At 54.2% G+C, this 19,485-nt stretch overlaps 1 protein-coding gene across 1 annotated transcript in view; it reads left to right on the forward strand.

Annotated features, from left to right (window-relative positions):
- The window catches only part of COL13A1 (collagen type XIII alpha 1 chain), a 117,051-nt gene that overhangs the window by 49,436 nt on the left and 48,130 nt on the right, over nt 1-19,485 (forward strand). The window contains exons 3-9 of the mRNA XM_058671916.1: nt 6,217-6,243; nt 8,729-8,764; nt 11,388-11,414; nt 12,044-12,094; nt 17,467-17,502; nt 18,080-18,106; nt 18,753-18,779. Of these exons, the coding sequence (XP_058527899.1) occupies nt 6,217-6,243; nt 8,729-8,764; nt 11,388-11,414; nt 12,044-12,094; nt 17,467-17,502; nt 18,080-18,106; nt 18,753-18,779 (231 nt within the window). The remainder of the gene's footprint in view (nt 1-6,216; nt 6,244-8,728; nt 8,765-11,387; nt 11,415-12,043; nt 12,095-17,466; nt 17,503-18,079; nt 18,107-18,752; nt 18,780-19,485) is intronic.

Below are 19,485 nucleotides of genomic sequence, written 5' to 3' on the forward strand. Positions count from 1 at the left end.
GGGCAGCCTGGCAGCAAGCCCCAGCTAGGACCCCAGCTGCCAGAACTCTGCCATCACATGGGGGCAGGACGTGGAGTTGGGAGCACCTGTGACCATTCCCGCCCCTGCCCAGGACCAGGACTGGACCCAGAGGCCCGGAGGTGGGCTGAGTCTGTGGGGATGGGGCTGCCCACCCCCTGGGACATTCATGACCTCCAGCCCGGAGAACAAAGGCCTCAGGGTTCAAATCCAGGCTCCACCATAGGAAAATTAAATCTAAAAACTAAACTGATTTTTAAAAAATTAGCCAAGTACTGCTACTTAAGGGTGGGCAGACCCACTGGGGTATATTGCTTCATCTTTAATCCTTAGGTTCAGCATCCATGATGTGGGAATGACAACCCCTGCTGCCTCACCCAGTCCTTGTAAGGAGCAAGTGCAGTGCTATGATCGCCACACTTGGCCTTGTGCCTCCCTCAGCTCAGACGATGCTGTGGGAGGAAGGAAGGACCCCTCCCGTGGCAGATTTCTCTCCCTGCAGCCCTCCTGTATGTCGACTCTCTTCTCTGGACACTTTCCAGCTTTCTCACGTAGGAGACCATGGACTTCTCAGCAGGAGGAAATCAGTGATTCGTCTCCCTGTCACCAAAGCTCCGCAGTGGGACTGGCAGGTGCTCGCAAAATGAGCTTTTCCTTCCTCCAAGGGCAGTGGCCTGCCTCGTTCATCTTTCCACAGCCATTACAGCCCAGCCCAGGGACCAACACTCAGCAGGCATTGGTCAAATGGTGTTAGAATGAGTGAATGAGTGAACTTGTGCAAAAAAGAAAGGCCATCCAGAAGGTTATGCCAGGGTTCTTTGTCAAGCTCCTTCCTGTCCCTGTCCATGTAAAGGGAACAAGGCTACCTTGCTTGGAGGAGGTAGGCCAGGTTCCTGGGGAGGAGCAACAAGAAACTGGTGAAGCCGGGAGGAAGATCTGGAGCAGAATGTCCTCACACGGGGCTACAGCTAAGGCCCCTCACCTGGGAGCCTCCAGCAGGCTTCCAAGGAGGACAGTCATCTCAGCTCTCTCCATTGCAAGGAAAAGGCCCCACTCCCTGCTCCCACCAGAGACCATTAGCAGGTGTAATAAGAAGTGAGGAGTTTAGGTTCCTGATAAAGCCAGTGTGTCAGGTGGCAGCAGAGCCAGCTACATAAGAGAAGGTGTGGCTTGTTAGCAAGATCCTGGGCAAGAAAGCAAGATTGGGTTCTGATCCCACTCCTGATGCTGCACAGAAGGGTACAGTAGCTCCACCAATCCTTAGCCGAGTGGCCTTAGAATGCCATCCACCCTTTCTGTGCCTGCATCTCCTCCTCTGTAAGGGGGGGTGACAGAGCTTCCTGTGCAAGGGCAAAAGCTTGGTGAGGACCACAGAGGTGTGTGTACCAGTGGCTGCAGTGGTACAAAAACCCTTGACACCCTCGGGAGAGTTACTGTTACTCAGGCTGGACCCTGGCACCTGCTTTGCTGGCACTAGCTGAGGTTCAAGTGCCCTGTCAGCATCAACCCCCTCATTCCCCTCAGTGTCAACTATGCAGCTGAGCCTACAAGGCATGGACAAGGCCGCACCCGAGCTGCAGCGTGTGTCCTCACAAATGCCCCAAAGCTTGGCCTCACTCCCAGGGCATCTGCATTCCATGTGGTGGCTCTGTCAAGCCTCACCATGGGCTGCACATGGTCACCCGCCTGCTTCTCGTGTTGCCGCCTCTTCTCCGGGCCAGTAGGCACAACCCTCTCTGGCAGGCTGAACTCAGGGGATATTTTCAGATTCTGGGTGACATTTCCTGCACCCTAGGCTTCCTCAGGCCTAGATGTCTTCCTCGTCTGCCACGCTCCTGCTCCGGAGCCTGGAACCTGCCTGGGTTAGGCTGTCCCGGCCATTCTACCTCTCTGGACTTTCAGTCTGTTTGTTTTTAACTTGAGACATTCTGTTCCTTTTCACATGATGACTTGACAGCAGCCAGCGTGACAGAGGCCACTTCCTCCTGGATGGGGCCAGGACAGAGAAATAGGCAGATGCTTGAGGGGAGGAGGAAGCTGTGTGGGAGACGCCAGCAGTGGCGAGGGAAACACAGGCGGTCATTATTGGCTGCACATAAAAGAAGCAGTGGCTGAGATACTGCGGCCAGGTCACCAGGGGCCAGGCAGGCGCCCCCAGCCCAGCTGGGAGCCCCAGGGCGGTGGGGCTGCAAGGCTCATGTTCCACACACAGAGATGCCTTCTAGTCTCCCGTCTCCAGGCGCTTCTCTGCCCGCCCTCCCTTGCTCCCTCCTCAGAACACTTGGATTTGCAATTCTTGGCTCTTGCCAGTAATGAGATAGGACTGCTACTGAGGCCTGTGGGAGGTGGGAGGACGATTGTGGGCAGCAGATCCGGGGGATAGAGGGCCTGACTCAAAGCCCAGCAGAAACCAGGGCAGTGTGATAGACATCGGGCAGGGAAACCGGCAAGCGGCCTCCATCGGTCCCGCTCTCCTGGCCTTGGTTCCTTCTGCCTGAAATTGGAGGGGGAAGGGAGATGGGAGAGAGTGGTGCCAGGAGCCACAAGCCATCCTGCTATCTTTGGCCCTTGCTCAATACACCCCCATGTCCATGTTGTGCACAGCAACCTTGAACATGAGAGCCCCTGTTCTGTGTTGGGCAGGGGATAGGGAGAACTGAAGCCTGGGAACCTAGGCTGTGTCTCCAGCAGGTTCTGGATTTCTCATCCTGTCACGAAAATATGGAGATGAAATAGAGGGGGAAGAGATTATGTTGGGGAAAGTGGGCCAGGAAAATCCAAACTTTGAGGACCAGATGGAAATCCCTGTGTTACAGAATTCTTGGACGCCACTTCTAAGGCGGCCTCCCTCTGCCACGCCCCTTGCAGGGACACTGACTCTAGCTTTCTCCCTCTCTTTCAGGACCTCCTGTAAGTACTCAGGATGCAGTCTGCCTCGTGCATCTGAGAGGCCTGTGTCTCATGCTGGTAACTGGTGGGGTACTGACAGCTGGGCCCCACACTCTGCAAGGGGCCCCTGTGGGTACTACCTGGATGGTGGGTGTGTGTTGCGGGGAGAGTGTTGGTTCCTCCAGGATGATCACTCCACTGTCCAGCATTCCAAGCCCTCTGCACTTCCAGGGTGAAGCAGGCCCCAGATTTCATCCTGAAGGGCTATTTAGCAACCCCTTTTCCCCACCTTCATAGAAGTATCTGGAACCAGAGAGACTCTCCAAGCATGAGACAGGAATGGTCTGAGCTCACCTGTCCTCGGCTCCACTCCTTGAAAGTTAGCCTTTCCAATCAGGAAGTAGGTCAGGTGGCGGCAGTTCCAGGGGCAGACGGGCAGTGTGCTCTCCACACCCCTGCGTGGGTGGGGTAGCGGGGTGGCTCTGTTCTTGTCAAATTGCCCCGGCAGGTGCTGCCATGGAGGGAAGGGCAGCATCAGCCAGTTAGACTGGGGGATAGCATGCCAGTCCCTGGTTGCAGGTCATTCTCCCCTGGCCTGGCTCCTAACATAGGGTGGTTTCCAAAGAACCCGAGAGGAGCTGTCTCCCCGATGTCCTCAGGGTTGCAAGAAGTGAGCCTGTGCTCCTGCAGTCAGTATTTGATAGGCTTGCTGAAGCCCCAGGGGCACCCGGGAGTGGAGCAGGAAAGGCACACCTCTGCATCAGATCTTCCCCTAGGCACTGGCCCTTCAGAGAGGCCCCAACCGTAGCTCTCTGCCCCGCCCCACCCAGCCTTGCTTTGAAGGAGTCCAGTAGCCCACATCCCTGTAAGTGCCCAACAAGGCCATGGAACCCAAGCTGAGGAGCCCACAGGGTCCCCTGGCTGAGCAGTCCGGTGTAGGGCAGACAGATCAGAATATGTTCAGGATGTTAGAGCTCAGTGCCTGGCATCATTCCTCTAAAATAGAGCACCCCAGACGACTTGGACAGCCACCTGCTGGGCACAGAAAAAGACTGTCGACCTGTCCCACACGGAGGTTGAAGAGTACTTCTCCATCTAGGACTCTGGGTCCTAGCCCAAAACAGGGATCCTCTTGAGAGCTCTGTGGGCTTGACCGAGGGACTATCCCTGGGCAGGATGGGAACTGCCTGTCGCTTGTATGGCCTGCAGTAAAGGGGCAAGTGAGGAGAGGGGTGTGTCCCACAGTCTCTGCCCACCTGGTCACCAGGTGAGTCATGGGGTACCCCCACTGGGAGGCTGACACTGAAAGCAGCCCTGGATCTTGGCCCGGTGCTGGCTAAAACCCAAGGCAGAAGAAGGGAACAGGAAGCCTGCCAAGGTGCGGGTCACCTCCTCAGCCCTGTCCCCTTTGTTTCCTGTGGCCAGCATCCAGGGCCAGCTAGAGTCCCATGCACTGCCCCCTACATGTAGCTGGGGGCTGGCTCTGTCAGCCAGTGCCAGAGGAGGCAACCATGAGGGAGGCACTGACACTGTAGCAGGACCCCATTTATGTGGCACCACAGCTGTGGCCAGCACTGCCCTGCTCCTGACACCCAGAGCCAACATTGCTAATCCATGAGCACATTGTCTACAGAATCCAATGATCACTCTCAAGTCATGAGAGCTGATGCTTAAGTGGACCTCTAGGGGCCTTCCCAGGCTTAGTTAATGGAGAATTTCTTAATCCTGGGAGCTATGAGACCAGAAAAGATCACCCAGGCAAGAAGGGAGATCTCTTAGTCTCCCTAGAGCAATATGGGGCAACATTTGATGCCAGCTGCCAAGCCCTGCTGAATATGATGCCTGAGAAGATACTGGCTACCACTTGGTAGGTGTCAGGCCAAGTGACTGTTGAGCATAGGCCCCGGAGCCAGATGGCCTGCCACTGTCACTTGCAGCTGAGTGACCTTGGCAAATTACTTAGGGTCTGTGTACCTCTGTTTCCTCATCTGTATAATGAGGAGAGTGGTAGGCTGTGCCTCAGCTGGTGCTGAGAGGGATACGAACACGATTTCCCTGGTACGTCCTTGTCAGAACGGCTGGAGGTGTTGTGAAGAGGACAGGAGAAGGAGCTAAGGGCCCATGTGCTCCTGCTTGCAGTCAGCCTTGAAACTGCTTCTGGCCCATTCTCTTCCCAAGAGTTGGGATGGCAGTCACCGACCTGCATCTGGGCCAATGCTGAGACCTAGGAAGCCAGGCTGAGAATCAGGAGCAAAAGAACCAGGGCTTAGCACGGAAACTTTGCTTTCAGTAGGCTTGTGGAAAAGCAGGAGGCTACACCACCACGGGCTTTCACACCATCCATGGGCCAGGGGGCCCCGAGCTCAGCACTCCTTCAAGCACCAGGAGAACACACATGGAGCACACAGCATAATCCATGCTGGGAAGCTCACACCATGGTGCTATGAGGGCAGAGGCAAGCAGAGGGACAGGACAGGGACACACTCAGGATGAGAGATGTCCTGGTCGCTTCAGTAGCCCTGCAGAGGGAGGAGCCTGCAGCAGATACCCCTCCATCGACACCTGCTTCTGTTGTTGGGCTGCAGGTTTGGCTGGAGAGGAGCTGTGTAGGACCTTGGGTCACTGAAGGGAGAGGCCAAGGCCGATTCCATAGCTGTCCCCTGCCATCCTCTTCTCTTCTGGAATCCTTGCATTTACTGAGTATTTGCTAACCTAATCCTAGAGGATAAATCATGATTGTTCTCCATGTTCAAGATGAGAAAACAGAGGCTCGCTCAAGGTCACCTCAGAAATAAGTGGCAGAGCTGAGAATCAGGAACAAAGGCTGGCATTGTGGTGCAACAGGTTGAAGTATAGCCTACGGCGCCAGCCTGTGGCTTACCCCTTCTGGGGGTGAGATGGTGAAGACTGAGCCCTAATTTCCCCCATCCTCCTCCCTGCCCCTCAGCCCTTTCTTAGGCCGAGGTCAGCATGGCATGAGCCAGACAGAAAGACAGAGACTTGGTACACTGGTGAGACCACAGCCTTGGTGAAGCTGGAGTCAGGAGCGGGGGCATCCCCAGCCTCCATCCCTGTACCTTCCCCCGTGCATGGCCTGGAGGAGGACTGTGCTAAGTGACTTTCTTTAATGCTGGAACTGAAAGGAGGCTTAGTAGGGAAGACCTCCCTCCCCTGCCCTGTTTTATTCATGAACTTCTAGAGGTTCGTGGAGCACAGACTCCCCTTCTTCTCATCCCCGCAGCTGGCCCGGGCAGTATTGTTGATCAGATGGGTGTGCCAACAACCCTGATCTGTCACCCTTTCTTTCAGGGTCCCACTGGCAGGCCTGGACTTCCGGTAAGTCACTTGTGTTTCTTCTCACCTTTGCATTTCTCTCAGATGCTCTTCCTGAGAGGGTGGTAGAACACCTGTTGTGAGCCCCCCCCCAACCTGGTTCCCCTAGTCTCTAGTCAGTAGCCCAGGGCACAGCTCACTCTCTGAGACCTGGGCAGTCTCGAGACTGCAGCTGTAGGTGCTGGTGCCCTGGGCATGGGGCTTGCAGCACACAGACCCTACCAGTGCTTGCAGGGAACAGTGACTTAGCGGGGCTGGCCGCCCACTTGCCCACTGAAGACCACTGTCTCCTGTGTCCCCAGTAAAAGAGGAAACTCAAAGCCTTTGTTTTCCCCTGTGACAACTTCTGAATTCCAGAGAAAGTCCCTTGGGTGGCTATGAGACAAAAGTAGAAGTTATACAAATAGTACCATTGGTTGTTAAAATCTTACTAGGTGCCAAGCATCAGGCAGACCTTTCTTCATACATTTGATTTGCTCAGTATCTCAGTATAACAGGTGCGATATCCATTTTGTACATGAGAAAGCTGAGACTTGGGTAACAGACCTTGTCTGATTGACAGCTTTGGCTGCAAATCTGTGGGGCCCCATCCTCCTGTTCCTTGAAGTCTGTGCTTGATTTGAAGAAATACCTGTAAAGCCTTGTGTGTCATCTAACCAGAGGCAGAGACGAGAGTCCTGGCTGAGGGTTCTGCAGGTGCCTGGATGGAGAGTGATGCAGGCAAGATGCCACAGCCAGAAAGGGGCAGAGGTGGGACATGGAGAGGGACTTGGGGCTGGCACCTGTCTGCCTTGTCACTTCCATCGAGTCCAGAACGTTCTATGCCTTCCTCCTATCAGTGACACCCTTTGAAGTGTGAATTATCCCATAGCCTTTCAACAGCTCCAACAGCTTCTAGAATTCACGCAGGCGTGTCTGTCTTAATGATATACATGTGGAAGAAGGCTCAGCCTTGGAAAAGGGAGGCCTCCCAGCCAGAATGAAGCCTGGGGCGAACCAGGTCCCATGAAATCCAAGGAGGGGAGAAGTCAGATGACCGAGGTGGACGTGGGCAGCCTGTGCGTGCTTTCTTACGACATCTGCCTGTAAAAAGCATCCCGGGGAAAGTCACAGAGCAGGGGCCGCTGCACATATTTTCCAGTCTCTGGCCATTCTGGGCCTGCCCCTCACCCAAGCATTTTATGGCCAGGACTGCAAAGAACATTAGGTTTTTCAACAGGAATGAGAAAGAAACAGAAACACACATCCTGCAATATCATTCACAAGTCCAAGCATGGGGATGTCACAGCTGACAATGCGCATGGCCTGGGGCTCACAGCAGGGTCCCCGGGTCACTGACCAGCTGAAGGGACCTGGGAGTGACTTCCCAAAAGCTCTGGGCAGGCTGGCCGTCAGACCTGCCGGTATAACGCAGTGACCATGCAAGGCCTAGCATTGGTAGATGCTGTCTACTACACACTTATGGAGTGCCAGGCCCTAGGTGTGAGCCTCTCGGAGGTGTCATCTTGCAGTCCCCCCCGCCCCTCGCCACTGCCCATCCATGGCAGTTCCACAAGGCAGAGGCTCCTACTCAGGAGGCAACAGGAGTACAGTGGGAGCTTAGAACCTTTGGCTCCAAGATGCCACTGACAGATGCACCGAGAGCCTGACCTCAGAGCCGGTTGCTGCTCCCCAGTGTGCCCCATGCACCCCTGGGGATGCTGGTTGTTGCTGGAAGCATCCTGCCTCAGAGGGGCCAGCAGGTGCAGAGTCACCCTAGAGACGCCCACACATTTCTCACTGCAGAGCCCAGCTCTCCACCTGGTGGGCCAGACAAACCCTATTCCGCTTTCAGCACCCTCTTACTTTCCATTCTCGTAGGCGGCCCCACCCCAGATTTTTACGATGTCTGCATGCAAGTGATTGCAAAAAAATGTTTTCTATCGAAAAAGAAGGGAACAAAAATTAATAAACAGATGTCCAGCGTGTGAAGATGTAATGCTGGCTGCTGAACAAAGCTCCCCTCCAAGCTCTGTAGCCCATGACGCAGCCGGATCCACATGGCATGCGGTCCTTCCTGCCAACTAAAGGAGGACTGGGCGGCGGGGGGAGGTACTTGGATCTCTGGCCCAGCTCTGGCAGGGACAGGCCTAGACAGAGGTCCAACCTCCCATCTGTCACATGGGGGCCGCCACTCACTCTGTTCCACGCCTTGAGGTGAAGATGAGACAGATACATCCTGGCCGTAGCTACCAGAGACTTATCAGGGGGCAGGGTCTTTGAAGCCCTCAGACTCCAAGGGCAGATAGCCTCAGGGATGGCCATTGCTGGACGGTCCCTGACAGCAACAGAGAAAATTCATCCATGGGACATGTGGACATCACCCAGAAGTTGCCCCAACTGCCCACGCAGGATTGGCTGGCTGTTCCCACACTGGGTTCACGGCCAGCCCCCATGACCCACTGACCTTGCTCTGGCCACTTCTGACTGTTTCTGCCTCCTTCATTAGGGGGAGAAAGGTGCTCTTGGGATGCCTGGACGTGTGGTGAGTTGGCCCGTTTGTACCTGCTCGTGTGGCCACTGCTTGCTTCTCCACGCCGGCCTATTCTGCACACCATGGCCAGGTGCTGCCTACCACAGCCCTGAACAGGGAGTCCAGGCCAGGCTCAGCCCATTCCTTTGTCCAAGCCCCAGGCTACCTCGGGTCGAGAAGGGATAGGGAAGCAGTTTGAGCCCAATCCTTTTAACTTTGCCATCCAGTTTCATAGTATTTGTCCAACTCTGCAGTTCCAGCTACCTGTGGGCAACCTTGCCCAATCATAAACCTACATAGATAGTCGTTTGGAGAGAGAGTTGAAATTCCCATCACGTTCATTACAATATATTAGAATTGCTCTGTTTTGTTATTAGTCATGGCTGATAATGTTGTACTGGATCTAATGTAACTTCAGCATAGGTATATATGTGCAGGAAGAACTCAGCATGGGCAGATTTGGTATCAGCAGGTACAGGCATCCCCCTCAGGTCTTGGAACACAGCCCCACACAGATAAGCAACTTCTCCTGTACTCTCCAGAGAGTACCACAAACAGAAAAATCTAGGCGCATTGCATGAACAAAGCTATTTGCCATCTGCTACTGGGTGGTAGGTAGAGTGGGGTCTGAGCCCCGACATTATGATGACTCTCACCCTGCCCCAGGGTGGGCAGCCCAGCCTCTCCTTCACTGGAGCTAGTGGACAGGTACACTAAAGGATGGTGAGGACAAGGCGTGACCCGCCTGGGCCTCTTGCGCCTTCCAGGGAAGCTGACCACTAAGCCTGTGTTCGCTGCAAGGTGGAGTTAGAGAAGGTAGGCTGGGACTGCTTGGAGAGTGATTTCCAAAAGCTTCAGAAGCTTGTGAGGTGCTGGCACTCAGCGCTTCCTGGTGGCTTTGGGATGATGGTCTGTGCAGGACTGGAAGGCAGCAGCCCAAGGCCCTGAGTGCCATAACCAATCTCACTACCACCCAGCCTGGTCTCAGGCATGACCAGGCCTGCACCCTTCATCTGACTTGCATCATCCCAGCAGCCATCATTTTCCTGACCCCCCTCAATTGCTTGACCATCCTGTGTCATTCCTGGCTTTGCCTCCAAATCTCCCCTCCTGCGCTGGCATTCACCTTGGGCCCAGGTGTGGCAGGTGCAGTGGCCTCATGTGAATTTACTGGCCTAGTGTGCTGAGAGGTTGATAAAAGTCATCAAAGGAGTGCTAACACTTGCACGTGCTAACTGCATGCTGGGCTTTCACGCTAAAATCCTCACATACTGCACAAGGGAGGCACAGCTCCCACCCTTCTTTTCCGAGGAGAAACCCAAGACTCAGAGGAGAAACATCTTCACCAAGGTCCCCAAGCCAGCCCAAACCCTGGGGACAGCACAGCTCTAAGGAGGGTCTGATCTTAGGTTGAAGGCCTCAAAGCATCAGGGTACAGGCTCCAGGTTATGGCCTGTGTGTCAAACAGCAGAGCCACCCCAGGACACCCTCTCACTCTTCCCCAGACAAGAGCACTTGGGCAAGCTGCTGGAACCTGTCACTGCTTCCTTTCACTAACCCAAACAATGATCAGAACCCACATGGGATGCAGTAGTCAGCCAACCTTTCTTGGGGGTGGGAGGGACTGAGTGCAGGTCTGAGTCAGCTATACTCCCCATCAATGCCCCCCACCACCAAGGCCCCGTTTTATGGATGGGAGATTAAGGCTGCATTCATAGGCTGGATGTACCCAAGCCAACAGTTGCACCCCAGAGTCCCAGCTGCTCCTCAGCTGCTGTCAAGAAGCTCCCTGAGGGCAGCTGCTGGACTCGGGGGTGTCTGTAAAATGCGCCCCCTTCCCACCTGCCTTCTTGAGCCCTTGCCCATCTCCCCCAAGAAGTGCCCTCTCACCCACAGAGGGTGGCCCAGAGACACAGGAGGTGGCCCTTTCTAACAAGGCTATCTCCCAGTTACTTGCAGCTGCAATTTTCCATGTGGTAATGGGCCCATTTGGCTGCCCAGTAGGGGCCCTGGTCTAAGCCCCTGGGTATGAAATGCTTGGGTCATTTCCATGCTTCACCAGAAGGGGTACCACTGGCCTTGACAGTACAGGGGTTTGCCCGGGCTAGGAAGGGGTTCTGGGTAACTGCCTAACAGCCTCTGAGTGGCTTCCATCCTTGCATGTGATGTACCTTGCTTTCTGTCCACTCACAGCCCCAACCCCTCCCTCCCCCTCAGGGCCAGCCTTAAGGGCTCTGGGTTTGTGAGGGTTGGTGCCCAGTTCTGTCCCACTCTCCCCAGCCACGCTCTTCCCTGCAAGTAGACTAGGCCAGCAGGGCCCTGGCTCCTCAAACAGGCAGCCTGCCCTAGATAGGGTGTCTCTCTCACATGCTGCCCACTATAGCTGACCCTAGGCAGAAGGCTGCAGCCTTCTATGCAGTGAACTCAATGAGCTTATTGGACCTGAGATCTGCTGTGTCAGCGCCTGTTGTGTTTCCTGGTTCACGGGGATCTTTCTCGCTTGGCTCCCCCCAGCCACCACCTGTCCTGTCGGCAGGGATTGCTGTGCGGGTGCCTCACTCTCACTCTTCTCCTGTTTTCTCCCCCTGCCTCCTGCCTCTCTTGCTGCACACTGTGTTGCACTGGGCTACCCCAGGGAGTCAAAGGCCAGCCAGGCGAGAAGGTGAGTGCATTTTTCCCCTCCTGCTCTTCTCCTTATCCCCTGTGTAGCCAGCAGACTCCTGGGGACTCCAGGGAAAGGGGAACTTTCAGGGGCACATCTCTTCAACCTCTTCCCATAGGGCAGGCAGCAAATGAGTTTCCTCACAGCTTCCATGCAGTCTGGCAGGAATCTCAGAATTCCTCAGCATGGCCCTCACCTGCCCTGCTGGCCTTGTTGCACTTGTCCTGGCCCAGGACTGTCACTCTTCCCCAGGACAAGGAGGGTAGCCCAGGGCTGTTCTGTGTAGCTGACAAGCCCTGCAGGTGGTGGAATAGATCCGCTTAGGAAGCCAAGAGCCCAGAAGCATCACACATCTAATATCTAACTAGTTGACCACGGATGAATCCAGTGGAAGACCCAGGGCTGGCCCCAGGTTTCCCTGCATCAGGGTTGGAAGCTGCACACCCACTCCCATCTGGTGCCCAGCTTGGTCTTTCCACACTGGAGTCACACCATTTCTGCATTCTGGGTGGCCGCCCCACCCTGCCCCACCTGCCGGCTCTCACTTGGCTTTTTATTTATTTGTTTGTTTGTTTTCCCACTCCTCCCCTGCTTCCACCTCCATTCTCTTCCTCCTCCCTGCTGCACAGGGCGCCCCAGGGGATGCTGGCATGTCCATCATTGGCCCCCGAGGGCCCCCGGTAAGTTGCTGTTGCTCTGCTTGAGGGCCAGGTGGGTTGTTGAAGTTGGGAGTGGTGGGGGGGATGAGGAAGGAGGAGGCCCAGCTAGGCCTCTGGGTGTGGTGGTCACCACATGTGCTGTGGTCAGCATGGCCGGCCTCAGGGCTGGCTGCTGATGTTGCAGGCAGTGGTCTGACTAAATATACCTCCAGTTAGCGCCTGGGCGTGTGTATGTGTTGGGGAGGTGGTTCTGAAGGGCCTAGGCTGGAGCCAGAAAATAGGCAGGCCAGCCAGTGCCTGTGCCTCTCCAGCATGCAGCTCCAGCCTGCCCAGAGCAAGCATTAGGCAGAAGCCCAGAGTCCAGGCTCACAGACCTGGGAAGGACTTGCCCAATGTCCTGTACATACTTGCTGCAGCAGGGTTAGAACCCAGAAGCCCTGCCACCCTGGCATCCACCGCAACAGCAGGCTGTGAGCTCCCCATTTGGCTGTGCATGCTCCCCCCAGCTGCCCACAGTAAGGGCTGGAGAACACAAGGCTAGCCTCTCGGAGACTGAACAGATGGACAAAGTCAGCGGCCAGTGCCTGAGCAGATACACCCAGTCCAGGGAGGCAGAAGTCTCTGCTTCCCTTATTCTAAGGAGAAGAGCCAGAGACCAGATGTTACATTGCATCCCTAGGAAGAGGGTGTGTAAGTGCTGGGAGCCCAGAGGTGGAGCCAGTGGACTGAGCTCGGGCTCAGGGGAAGGAAAGCAAGGGCAGCAAGATATGCTGGCTGGGTCGAGGGGATGCAGCTCACACTGGGCACTTACTCCATGAAAGGTGCATCCTGACATTTTTCAGATGGACTAATTCACTTAACCCTCTCCCAGGAAACAGAACACAGAGGTTGAGTGACTTGCCCAAAGTCACACCAGAGTAGTCACCCAGGCCACGATAGAGGGTTCCAGACGTTGTTGTCTGAGCCCACGACTTGACGAGCCGGCCAGGCTGTGGTGCTGCAACCAGGTGTGTGCCTAGGTCCTCCTTGCTGCTGCCTCCTGTGTGCTGGTGAAGATCAAGACCCCAAGCCTTGTGGTTCATGAGCAGTAAGAGGAGGCCACAGAGGAACAATATAGGCCCTGTGGCCTTGTAGGAAGATCAGGCAGCAACAAGGAAACAGGCCTCACCCCTAGACTGCTCTCTCTGCCTCCTGGTTTGGCACTGGATGCTGCATGCGTGCACCGCAGTTCAGCCAATCACTGTAACAGACACCCTCAAGGTCCAACGAGAGCAGGACAGAGATCAGCGTCTGCTCCGTTCGACCTGGGACCCAGTGTGCACAAAGAGCTGCTACCTTGGGTCTGACTGCAGAACTAGCAACATCCTCTGTCTTCCACAGCAGGATGATTCCCCAGCTAGCTCTCTGCTGGTCCTCCCGGGACACGTGGGAGCAGTGGGCCCATTTCACAGAGAAAGAAACTTCTTGTCTTGTTTGTGGCTTCTCTGCTCAGAAATGCTAGAGCTGGGAATTGGCCAGACTGGCCACATTCCAAAAGCCTGCATTGTTTTAAAAAAGATTTATCTTATTTATTTGAAAATCAACATGTTAGTAAGGCAGAAAGAGGGACAGGGGAAGCTCTGGCTTCTCATTTACTCCCCCGATGGCCATGACAGCTGAGGTTGGTCTAGGCCAAAGCCAGGAGCCTGAGCTCCATTTGAGTCTTCCACATGAGCTGCAAGAGCCCGAATAATTGGGCCATCTTCTGCTGCTTTCCAAGATATGTAGCAGGGAGCAGCCAGGACTCAAACTGGTACTCATATGGGATGCCATCATAACAGGTAACAGCTTAGCTCACTGCACCCCAGCTCCCAAAGCCTTTGCTGGGAGCAAAGAAAGGCCAGAATGACAAATGGCAAGATGTGCAGTGAGCAAGGGTCCTGGGCATGAAGTGAGGGACCTATATGGGGTACAGCTGTCTGTGTACTGCAGAAGGGCCAGAGTGTGAGGTGTGTGGGAGCCGCTCTGACTGTTCATGGAGTGGCCTAAGCAGAGCCTGCCCCTCTGTGTCCTGGATCTAGGGCTGCAGCTAGAGTGTGTGCATGATTGCAAGGACCAGGGAGGAGGTCCGTACCTCTGGAGCCTTGTAGGTCAGGGCTGTGGTGGCGGCAAGGCCTGGGCAGGTGCACCACACACCCACTTTCAGGAAGGGAGACTTCCTGATAGGCTCTTGCATCCAGAACTTCCTGTTGTTCTACAGTACTTTACCCTGAACTAAGGAAGACAGAGATGAGCAAGCCAAAGTTGGGGCTCACTTAGAAAGTGGGGAGCACCTTGCTTTCTTTCTCTCTTGGCTTTGCATGAAGGGAGATTATTTCGAGGTGAATCAAAAGCTTATTTCCTCTGTTCTTGTATAGAAGGATGTAATGTTAGTCCACACATTAATTTGGGCCAGTTAGAAGTTTCTTCCTGGTCTCCCACATGGGTGTAGGGGCCCAAGGACTTGGCCTTTCTTCCTCTGCCGTTTTCCTAGGGAGCCAGATTGCAAGTGGAGAAGCTGGGACTCCACCTGATGTCCATGTAGGATGCTGATACTATATAATGGCTCCTGTTTAATCTATCAAAGTTTTTAAAAACATTTTTTATTTATTTGAGAGAGTGAGAGCTCAGTCCAGGTCTCATGTGGGTGGCAAGTATGCAATGACTTGAACCATCACTATTGCCTGCTGCAGTCTGCACTGACAAGCAGCTGGAGCCAGAAACTCCAATATGGGATGCAGGGATCTTAATCTGCATCTTAGTCACTAGGCCAACTCCTGGCCCCAGGTTTCTATAAATTTACTCCTCATTCTGGTGAAATTTTTTATAAGGTTTGGAGTCCAGTAAAACATTAAGCTGTGTTTGAAAGAAAATGAGCTGGTGAGACAGTCAGGAAATAAGGATGACAGAATGAAGGGACCAGTTGTTCTACTATATATCAAAATGCAGTAGGAAGCAGTGGCATTAGAACAAGCAAATGAATACAGCAGAACGGGGTGAGTAGTGTGTGCGCACACATGTGAGTGTGCAGAAATAAAGCCAGATGCACAGGGTGGGGGGGTGGTCCATGAAGAAAGCTTCATTTCACAATAGGAAGAGTGATGGATTGCTCCGGAAACCATGCTTGGGCAATAGCAAGCCATTAGGAAAAAAATTAAAAAAACAAAAACAAAATAGAACACAATCTCACTCTATCAGAATAAATTCCAAATGAATAAAGTGCTTAGATGCAAAACACGAAAATAGTAAAGCACAGACAAAGCACGGAAGGAATGTGTTCAGATTCTGAACTGATGAAGACCTTTTTGAAGCATCAAGCCCCAAAGCCAGAAGAACACATCGCTAAGTTTGCCTGCATAGGTATAAACCTTCCAAATGACAGAGCTCAGCACAAAATCTAAGATAAACGCCTGACTAGAAAGTACTTGCAACATTTATGACCAGCAAAGTCCTTCTTATCCTTTTTTGCTCAAATTAGTAGGGAAAAGACAAATCACCTAGCATCCCCTATTAGCCAAGTTCAAACAAGGAGTTCACAAACAGGTCAGACTGGCAGTTAACACTGAGGAAGGAGGGGGATGGCAGGGAGGGGAGGAGCCAGAACTCAGCCTGTTTCCAATGAAGCTCTATGTCTTCCCCAGACATCCCCCTCCCCGTGCTCCTGCCCCACTCCAGGAAGCAGAGGGCTGGTTTATGACAACATTTTTCCCCAAGATCCCCAAGGAAAGAAAAAAAAAAGTCTGGTTAGCCCTGGATCTGGCTCTGGGCTGCAGAGATGTGGCCAGCTCCCGGGAAGGCTCTGTAATTAACAAACTGTGTGATTATCCCCACCACGCCAACAGTATCCGGAGTGCCACTTGAAGATGTTCCTTCTCCTGCTTGACCTCTGCTTCGGGCCCTGAGCACAGTTTACAGAAAGCTTGCCTGGGAGGCAGGGTTTCCGGGTTTTCTCTTCTGGGCTATTCTTAGCCTCACTGCTGATCCTTGGAAGAGAGAGGCCAGGGGCTGGTCTCAGAAGAGAGCAACTTCTCCCTGCTGCCCATTTGGATGCTGGCCTGCTCCCTCCCAGCGCAGGGTCCCTATCCCACCCAGTCAGAAGGGTCAACATTGTGCTGTGAACAGAGGCCATCAGGCACTCATGGCTATCCATGTGTGTGGACATGGGCAGCTTGGAGATGTTGCAAGGCCACCGCCAGTGGATCTAGAGGCATGCATCTGACCCTGGGATCACCTCCTTGAATGACAGCAGTCTCAGGACTCATGGGGTTCCACAGCAGCCTTGCCACATGCTGAAGCTCCTCTGTGCAGTCCAAGGCAACATACAGCCAAGGGTGACAGCTGCCCCAACAGGACAGACTTCAGTCCTGCTGTCCCAGCAGGTCATTGCCACCGCAGAATTGCCACTTAGGGAAGGTTAGACAACCTGCTTAGGGTCTTACAGCCATTGTTGGTAGAGGCAAGACTAAAACTCAATCTGCCAGACTCCAACACCCAGCTCAAGCAAGGGAGATGTCATGCTGAGTGCTGGATATGTGTATTAGGGAGAGGCAGGTGAACCATGTGCTTGAGCAGAGTGGGTGAGCAAGGCGGCAGGAAAGGTAGGTGACATGGTCAGTGGGGACGAGACTGACTTGGGGTGACGTGGGTCTCTAAAAGAGTCCTGGTCGGCTCATGAGAAGAGGGAACAACCTAACTTGTATTTCTCCTGTTACCCTTAATCTCCTGGTCAGCCATCCACAGCCTGTACTCTGTGTAACACCTGAGCAAGGACACTGCTTCCGTCTCCCCTGAGTGTCCCCTGTTCATGACACTCTGTACTTCTGGGGAAATGGACAGGCATTGCTCTGCATCTCCCACCAACACTGGGAATCCAGAGGTGAGCCAGCTTCTGGGAGAAGCTGCTGGTCAGAGGGAGAGAGGAGTCATCTTACCCCTTCTAGCCTGTGAATATACATTCTAAAGGTCAAGCTCAACTAGCCGCTGATGTCCAGCCACGCTTAGGTAAGTGGCTGAGAGCGATGACCGTGCATGAAGTGGACTTGGAGGGTCTCAAGGCACTGTTTCCCCACTGTCGCCAGCATCCCATCAGTCTGTTTATAAGCAGTCTCAGCGTGTCCTTAGCAGTAAGGAGCTCTCCGGGGGCTGCCTGCTGGCCCCTCCTTTCCCTGCCTACACCGCTCCTGAAGGACATGTCCTGTGCTGTTCCAATCCCCATCCATCTCCTTCCACCTCTCCCATCTGGCTCATGAGGTGAGTGGCCCCCTGGGGCGAGCAGGCACGAGGAGTGCAAGGATGGGGCCAAAGTGATCTAGAGGACCAGAGATCAGCTCCAGCTCACTGCTTGTTCATGCTCACAGCTCTCCCCTTCCCTTCAGGGTCAACCAGGCTCCCGAGGTTTTCCTGGATTTCCGGTGAGTGGAAAAGGCTGAAGGCAACTGTGTCCCAGGCCGTCTCTGGGCTTGGTTATCTGAAATCCCAGCCCCCATTCGCCCTCCCTTCTGTAGCCACTCAAAGAGGAGCTCAGAGCCCCCAACTCATGGCACAGAGCACAGGGCAACACATAAGTAAAGGACCAGCTGGATAGCATCCAGCAAGGAAGGCCACAAACAGATGTGTCCCGGTGTGGACCATGCCCTCAGAGCTCTCACCGGGCTCTGAGCAGAGACCCTACCACCAGGGAGGCAAGGGTGCCCTCTGGGTGTCCTTTGACCCCTGCCCACTGGATATAAGTTCTAGAAGACAAGGCACAAGCTGTTCTTTCCTTTAGGCCTTGGTTCCTGCCACTGCTGATATGGTGCTGCTCCCCAGCACCCCCCATGTATATGTGTGCATGTTGAAGGGTGTTCTATTATTCTTGTCCCTATTTGAGGATAGGAACTTGGGGTTCAGACTGAGCCATGGTCACATAAACCTGCCCTTTTCACATTTGCCCCTGGTCACCAGGAGTCTGGGGCCCTCGGTTTTGACACCTGCTCTTTCTGCTTTCAGGGTCCCATTGGACTGGATGGTAGACCGGTAAGTGGCCAAATGCAGAATTGGGGACCCTCTGCTTCAGTCAAGGTCAGTGTCTCTGGGTCTCTTGATCATTCTGCAAGACCCTCACTTCCCCAAGGCCCCTCCTGCATCTCCTGACCTCTTCTTAGTTGAGGTCTCCCTTCCTATTTGAGGCTGCACACCCATGCCCATGTCACTGTGGGGCTGCCTCCCTGGCACAGTGCCTCTGGGGTCATTTGAAAGCTTAGGAGTCAGTTTCCTGACCCAAATGTTTGTGGCAAGGAGGCCTCCTCTTCACTTCCAGAAGAAATGAGGGGGGGGCAGCTGCCTCCCAAACCCTCAGGGACCCCTACACACACACACACACACACACACACACACATAGGCCAGCAGCTCATGGAGGTCATGTCCTCTTAGCTGGCAGGACCATGTGTGAAGCTGCAGACCACACCCCTCCTTTACTCTTTGAAGAGCAGGCCCCTGTTATAAGGTATTCAAGGCCAGTGAACCTGTGTGAGTTGGCAGGGCCTGGGGCGGCAGGGGGAGATGGAGGAGCAAGCAAGTGACCACAGAGGGAGGGAAAGCAGCTGGCTCACACCTGAATCAGGAGGGCGAGGGCTGGGTGAGACTTCTGGAAGGGACCTGGCACATGTGCTTCTCCTTGCAGGGCCAACCTGGACCGAAAGGCGAGATGGTAAGACCCCAGCTTCCTGGGGAATGGGGAAAGGGATGATGTGGGAGAGGGGTGATGCTAGCCTGGCATCCCTGCCTGATGAAGGGACAGGGTGAGGTAATACTGTCCATCACTGACATATCAAACAAAAAGAGAGGCAGGCAGGGGCTTCTCCATCTGAAATAGGAAGAGAGAGAGTCACAGTAGCCCACGGCACTTGCAGGGCACTCAGTGATGAGCACGTCAGTCTCAACTGTGACTGTTTTTTAAGTGATTGATCAGATGATTGATTGATATTGATTGATTTGAAAGGTAGAGTGACACAGAGAGAGAAAGAGAAACAGCCAGGACTGGGCCAGGCCAAATCCAGGAGCCTGGACTCCATCCACACTGTTAGATGGGGCCAAATACTTGGGCCATCCTCTGTCGTTTTCCCAGGGGCATCAGATCCCAGGGAGCTGATCCCAGGGAACAGTTAGTATTTAAACCAGTGCCCATATGGGAGGCTGGTGTCACAGGCTTGGCTTGCTGCACTGCAACACCAGCCTCAGCTCCATGAACTTGACAAAACAGCTTTCAAGGAAGCCCCAAGACCCCTCTGTTACTCCAAGGAGCCCAGAACATGGCTGAGGTTGTTCACTTGCTGCTTTCCCTCTTGCCCAAAGTTTCCCCAGAGCTCTCTGGGTCTGCAACACTGACTCAGTTCCCCCACCCACCTGGACCCTGA

Source organism: Ochotona princeps, chromosome 13 (genome assembly GCF_030435755.1).
Source record: "Ochotona princeps isolate mOchPri1 chromosome 13, mOchPri1.hap1, whole genome shotgun sequence".
In the NCBI taxonomy this organism is placed as follows: Eukaryota; Metazoa; Chordata; class Mammalia; order Lagomorpha; family Ochotonidae; genus Ochotona; species Ochotona princeps.